This window comes from Mirounga angustirostris, unplaced genomic scaffold, assembly GCF_029215605.1.
Source record: "Mirounga angustirostris isolate CCGP_5_RB_7025 unplaced genomic scaffold, mMirAng1.0.hap1 SCAF_15, whole genome shotgun sequence".
Taxonomy (NCBI): domain Eukaryota; kingdom Metazoa; phylum Chordata; class Mammalia; order Carnivora; family Phocidae; genus Mirounga; species Mirounga angustirostris.
Genome location: NW_026991723.1, coordinates 92,027,237 through 92,034,114, shown reverse-complemented (window position 1 = coordinate 92,034,114; position 6,878 = coordinate 92,027,237). Strand labels below are relative to the sequence as shown.

Genomic DNA, 6,878 nt, shown 5'->3' with positions numbered 1-6,878 from the left:
ATCGGGAGGTCCGTTGCCCCCTTGCACACCAGCCCATGGCGTGCTCACTCAGAAAGGGTTTTCTAGCTGCCCAGGGGCTGCTCTAGGAGACCGAATCTGCTGGTGATGCTCCCAGTGCTGGGGTGGCTGTCCCTGCCTGGCCCAGGTGGGACCCGGGGTGGGGAGCAGACCCCATGGCCTCTTGACATCCGACTAACTCTAAGGTGATTTTCTCACGTGTCCTCTGCAACTGTCCACTTACCCTAATCTCCTCTTGGAGAGCATGCTTCTGTGGGAAAAAGGAAACACATGATTCAGGAGATCCCAGGGAATCAGTCATGGCCCCAGGGCCCTCACTGGTCAATGTTTCAGCTAGCCCCAGAAAGAGCAAAGCCCAAATCAGATGCAGTGTGTTCTCCTAAAATGTCACTGTGCTGGCAGTTCCACTGGGGGGGGGGGGTGGGCAACTGGGCAGGGCCGGGCAAAAGCATCCTTCCTACCCGTCTGTGTGGGTTCCAAGATCTTCTGGTCGAATCCCTTGGCTCTTGTGAACTCCTGAAAATTCTCCAAGGCCTCCTGGTTCTTCTCGGGGTCCCTTCCTGTCGGGGAAACCAGGAGACCCAAGGCTGAGGGGTATGACCGGGAGGCCTCTCTACCCCAGCCTGGGCGGAAGCCCGTGCACCCGCCTGGGGGCTGGACCACAGGGCCCTGGGCTGGGAGGAGAGGCGCTGGGAAGGCAGGCCAGGCAGCTGTGGGCATCTAGAGGGAGCCCATGCGGCAGACCCAGGAGGAACACACCTGGGCACCTCCGGGGAGTGGGGAGCAGCTGCGGGACCAACCCCGCCACAGAGGCATTCCCTTCCCAGGGGACCCCAGGGAGGAGTGGAGCTGCCCCCGGGGTGCAGCGTGGCCAGCTCCCTGACATTTGAGTCCCTGCACCCACAGTAGCCCTCTGCTCTTGCTGGGTTTCCACCGCAGGGACCTGGGCTGGGCACCCCGATCCGAACCCTGGGAATGCGTGCTTCCCATCAGGAAAAGCAGCCAGAAGGAGGCTGCCACCTGGAGAAGGACGGAGGGGAGGGAGAGGGTCTGCAGGCGCTGGGACGTGACCCTCACCCACGAGCTTTGCCATTCGGACGTGCTTCCCCTGGAACTCGCCGTCACAGTAAAGAATGTAGCAGTCCTTCACGGGCGACGGCCTTGTGTACATCACCCACTTGCCATTATCTGGGGGAGGGCGCAGCACACGTCCTGGAAAAGCCACGTGATTCTCCAGAAAGAACCCGCGCTCCCCCAGATCCAGCTTGGCAGACCGCCCAGCCTCCGCGCACTCCCAGGCTCCCCACACAGGCCAGCTCCCCCTGGGGACAACTGTGTCCCACCTAGTACTTGGGGTCTGGTGTTTGTATCTGCAGGGCAATTTGGCTCACGAGAGGAGACAGTAGGATTAAGGGGTCAGACTCCTCAGGCCGCAGCCCATCCTCTCCCAGTGTGTGGGGGCCTCGGCCCGGCTCGTGCTCCAGGACTCACAGGCCGTGTATTTGCCGGGCTCGGAGGTTTTCTTCAGGACCACTTTCATGTCCTGGCACTGACCGTTTATCCTGGAACACAGTAGCCACTTGGTGACCGCCCTCGCTGCGCCCCTCCCACCTTGAGCTGCCTCAGGGCAACGGCCCGTGCTGCCCTGGGTCTGAGACTGGGTCGCTGGCATCTCCCACCCCAAGTCCCGGCTGGAGCCTCAGTGCCACGTGGGACAGCTCCCCGGGGCTCCCCCAGGGGAGGGGAGGCGCTGTCGCACCCCCAGTCAGCCAGCCCTGCTCCCCCAGGGCCTCTCCCCTCCTCCGTGCCCCCCGCCAGTGAGGCACCCTCTCTGGCACTGTCCCCCAAAGCCGCCCAGTGCTGAGTGTGAGGAGGGGGCTGCCAAGGACACTGGCGTGTTCTGCTTGTCCCACCCAGACGTAGGCTCTCCGGTATGTGTGTGTGTGTGTGGGGGGGGGTGCTGCTGGGGGCGGTCACGGGCCACTGGGCCGCTGACACTCACAGCATGGTGATCTTGACTTCCAGGTTGCCCCCCTCCAGGGCTGTGAGGGTCATGGGAGTCACTGACTCTGGCTTATTCTCAGGCATCTCCAGGTCTGCAGTCATGGCCTTCAGATACCATTTCCCTGACACCTGGAGAAGAAGGTTTCCTTTCCTCAGGGCTCAGGCTGACCCCCTCCAGAGTCCCCTTCCTGCTCTGCAGCCCCAGGCTCTCCTCCACCCCCAGGGCTGGAGGCACGAGCATTTCCCAGCCCACCACCCTCCCCAGCAAATGCCCAGCGCCCTTGCCAGACCCGCCGGCGGCCAGCTCCTGCAGGCCCCTTGCTCCCAGGGCCCTCTGCCCCTGGGGCTCATTTGGCATAGACTCCTTTTGCTCTGTCCACTCCCTCAGGGATAGGGGTTGGTGGCTTACCCTAAAACATCTCCCCTCTCCCCGAGCCCCCTCCAGCCCACCCTGCCCGATCTGAGCCTCACATCTGCGGGGTCCTTTTCTGAGGCAGGGGGATCTTGGGCCTGTAGGATAGCAATGAGGTTGAGGCCGATGGTCAGGAGCAGGGTCTTCATCTCTAGGGGTCTGTGCTCACGGCTGCCAGCAGGTCGCTCGCTGGGGCTCAGACAGGCTGTGCCTGCCCTTCACATAGACACCCTTTATACCGCTCAGCCCAGGGCCCCCAGGAGACTCGGCACAGACAATTGACCACTCCCTTCCCAGCCATAAACTGTGGCCAATTCTGCAGTGGAGTGGATAAAATGTCATTATTGTTGGACCAAACAACTCTTGTTAACCACCACGGATCATCGGAGAAGGGCCACTGGCCATAGGAGCAGAGTTGCTGATATTATCCTGGAGGGAAGCGAGCCTGAGTGCAGGGGGTGGAGGCGTTCTGTGAGGGACACCGCCGAGGAGACCCGCAAAGTGCCATGGGCTTCCCCTCTGTCCCCACCGACTGGGCAGACTTGCTGCTGCCAGAGAGGGAATGCAGGTTGGACCAGAGGGCTGTGGGCTTGGTCTCACTGACCCTCCTGGATCCCTGGGCAGGCTACCTAACCTTGAACTCAGCATCGAAAAAGAGGGACCTCCCGTGTGAACACGACGATGTGTGTATTTAGAGGGCTCATCTACACTCCTGCCGAGACGTGTAAGTGGGCACTTTGACCTACCCTCTGTGCTGCATGTACAAAGCAGTGATAGATCAGGAGTAGAAGGGGAAGCCAGGACAGGCAGGTGGAAATGGGAATGCATGTAATTCGCACACACACACACACACGCACACATGACATCACACGCACACACATGTGTGTATGTGCATACATGACATCGGGATGGGAGGGAAGCACATGCTAGGGCCTGGGGTGGAGGGACGTGGGAGAGCATAGGTGCAGCCTACAGAGCAGAGGGAGACCAGCCGCCTCCGATCTGACAACGTCATCTCTGATTCCCCGCACATCACAGCGGAACAGGGCAGACCAAACACGATTTTTTTTAAAGATTTATTTATTTATTTGAGAGAGAGAGAGAGAGAGAGCACAGGCAGGGGGAGAGGGAGAAGAAGGCTTCCCGCTGAGCAGGGAGCGCCCGATGTGGGACTCGATTCCAGGACCCTGGGATCATGACCTGAGCCGAAGGCAGACGCTTAACGACTGAGCCACCCAGGTGCCTGGGCCAAACACAATTTAAGTAAAAAGCATTATATACGGATGAAAAGGGAACCAATATAAAAACAGTGTAAGGAGCGGTCTACCAAGAAGATACAATAGTGATGAATTTGGAGGCAAACTGTCTCAAAATGCAAAAAGCCAAAACAGTTGGAAGAACCTGGGGCTCTCGACGAATCCACAGTCACAACAGGGCATGTTAACACTTCTCCATTAGGAGCAGAGGCCCAGGTTAAAAGTTCATACCAACGCAGAAGATTCCAGACCAAAATGATAAAATCTGTGCATACGAAGACACTGCCCAACCACTGAAGACTTACATTCTTTTAAAGTACACATGGAATAGTTATAAAAATTGTGTACATCCCAGGTAACGTGGGAAATTTCAAGAAACAATACAAAGAGTCTACCCTTTTTGGCTACAAGTCCGTGAAAATGGAACCCACGGTGAACAGAGTGGTATATGAAGACAAACCCACACCTAACAATCTTCCTAAATGGCTCGTGGTTTGAAGAGGAAATCATGTGAAAATTTAGAAGAACTAAATTTAGAATATTTAGAAGAACTATAAACAAGTTGGGTATCAAGAGTAATGCTGGGATCTGCATGTCTGTGTATCGCCCCAAATTCCTATGCTGAATTCCTAGTCCCACAGTGATGGGATGAGGACGTGGGGCTTTGGGGGTGAGTAGGTCCTGAGGACGGGGCCCCCACAGAGAGTATTAGTGCCCTTGCAAAGAGACCCTGGAGGGTGCCTCAGCCCTCCCATCGGGTGAGGACACAGGAAGAAGACCACTGCCAAGCAGGAGACACCGAATCTGCGGGTGCTAGGATCGTGGGCTTCCAGCCTCAAAACTCTGAGAGAGAAATGTCTGTTGGTTAAGCTCCAGCCTGTGAGGATTTTGTTAGAGCAGCCTGGGTGGACAAAGACAATGCAGCTAGAGAAACCCAGAGAGAAAAACATCCAGGGCGTTGGCTGCCCACAACACAATGAAAGTGCATGAGTAAGTATTTAACTCAAGCAGTAATAAAAGTAGCCTAAAGAAATTAGAAGCTAAAAAGTTATAAAGAATGGAACTAGGATATTTTTTAAATGGGGGAAAACCAACAGTGGTAAATCTGGCTGTTTGGGAAAAATGCATGAAAACAAACTTTTAGCAAGACTGATGAAGAAAATTAGAAAAGCGAGTAAACCGGGTTAGGATGAGGAGGAGATAGGAACCACAGACAGAGGCTAAGGAGACGCTGGCGCGATGACAGATGTTGTGCCTGCCCCGGAGGGTCTTAGCGCCCTCTGAAGAGCCGCGGAGTGTTGTCACAGGGCTGCACCAACGGACCGGGAAAATAGAGGAGACAGCCCAGGAACAGACCTGAGCAGGGTCGGAAACGCAGCCGTGCAGCGTGAACGTCTGTGTGGGGATGGGGGTAAGCAGAACTGACCCACATGGACGAGGTTCGCAAGCCGATGTCCCAGTCTCACACCATACACACACGGTGCCCGGCAGATTGCGAGGCGTAACCATGGAAAGCAGAGCTTTGGAAACCCAAAAAGAAAAGTAGAGCCAGCGGGCGCCTGGGTGGCTCAGTTGGTTAAGCGACTGCCTTCGGCTCAGGTCGTGATCCTGGAGTCCCTGGATCGAGTCCCGCATCGGTCTCCCTGCTCAGCGGGGAGTCTGCTTCTCCCTCTGACCCTCCTCCCTCTCATGCTCTCTGTCTCTCATTCTCTCTGTCTCAAATAAATAATTAAAATCTTAAAAAAAAAAAGTATTTGGGGGCACCTGGGTGGCTCAGTCATTAAGCGTCTGCCTTTGGCTCAGGTCATGATCCTGGAGTCCCTGGATCGAGTCCCACATCGGGCTCCCTGCTCGGCAGGGAGTCTGCTTCGTCCTCTGACCCTATCCCCTCTCATGTGTTCTCTCTCTCTCAAATAAATAAATAAAAAATCTTAAAAAAAAAAAAAAAGAAATGTAGAGCCAGTACCATCGTGACTCAGAGGTAGGTCCTACGGTCACAAAAAAATGCTTCAAAAATACAAACGGGGGTAAAAGGCAAACCAGACCGGAGGAAAATGTTTGCAATGTGTGCAAATGCAAAGCTTCTGTATGCAGGGTCCGCGGAGAACTCCTCTGAAGGAACTAGGAAAAGACCAGCAGGTGGAGAGCAAGTGGGCAAAGGGCGCGAGGGGCGCTGGGCATTAGAGGTGCCCGGGTGGCCGTGAGGGCGTGAGGGGCGCTCTGCGTGAGACGCAGGGTGAGACGCAAAGGAAATCCGACCGCAGAGCAGCCCCTGAGGGTAGGCGTCGCTAGCATGGGGTGCACGGGAGTTCTCATGCACGGCCGCTGGGTGCGAACTGGTGCCTTGCGGTGGGGCCACGGGCCATCGCCAGCAGGGTTGCAGACTTGCATGCCGGGGGACCCCACGGTTCTGCGCCCCGTACAGACCCTGAAACGTTCCTGCATGGGCCCCTCCCATGCACAGGTGCACTGCTCCCCAGTCACGAGAACTTGTAAACTTGCAGCTGTTTGGGGCTCAGTGGGACGGTGTGACGGTCACTTTAGTGTGGAGCTCCAGCTGGCTTCCCAGTGTGGTCTCGGCTTTTAGGAGCATTCCTACTGCCCTCCGCGCCGATGCACCTGGTGTCCCCCCAGGAATATCGGCTGTGGGTCACAACACGCGAAGGTAAGCAGGTGGGCCGTGGAGGAGGGGCAAGCTCGGTTCTGCGCGAGGCCTGGCCCGAGTGTGCGGTCGGTTCCTCCACGTCCTGCGGTAGACAGTTGTAAACAGCATTCCCTTCCCATCGAGGTCCCGCCTAAATGTAAGCCCTCCCTGTCGGAAATTGCCGATCAAGCAGCATGTGTGCTCGGTTCACTCTTATGCTGTTTTGATGGTGATCACACCAAGTGGAATCGGTCAGCGTTCTCGTTTATGCGCCAAGATGGCCAGTGATCTGCAAGGAGCACGTCCGTGTTGGACCGTGCACGTCTCTCTGCGCCCCAGCCATCGGTCATGAGAGGTGGATTCTGGTGTGCCACACTAGGGCAAAGACTGACTTCTCTTTCTCTTCCAGGAAACAGAAGGAAATCAATGTCCAAGGAAGCGGCCATCGGGGGTAGTGGCTGTCAGACACGGGACGATGACGTTTCATGGAGATGTGCAGGTAGGAACTAATAAAATTTTATGGTTTTTCTTGGATTTGGTGACG

The 6,878-nt window shown here is 56.3% G+C and overlaps 1 protein-coding gene across 1 annotated transcript; it reads right to left on the bottom strand.

Moving 5' to 3' along the window:
* Window positions 1-405: 405 nt before the first annotated feature.
* On the bottom strand, window positions 406-2,583 carry LCN1 (lipocalin 1). Its single transcript, XM_045881896.1, has 6 exons — window positions 2,494-2,583; window positions 2,021-2,151; window positions 1,510-1,580; window positions 1,096-1,206; window positions 480-578; window positions 406-425 (listed from the first exon to the last, which is right to left on the bottom strand). The coding sequence occupies exons 1-6, from the start codon at window positions 2,581-2,583 to the stop codon at window positions 406-408; spliced, it is 522 nt and encodes a 173-aa protein (XP_045737852.1).
* Window positions 2,584-6,878: the final 4,295 nt, after the last annotated feature.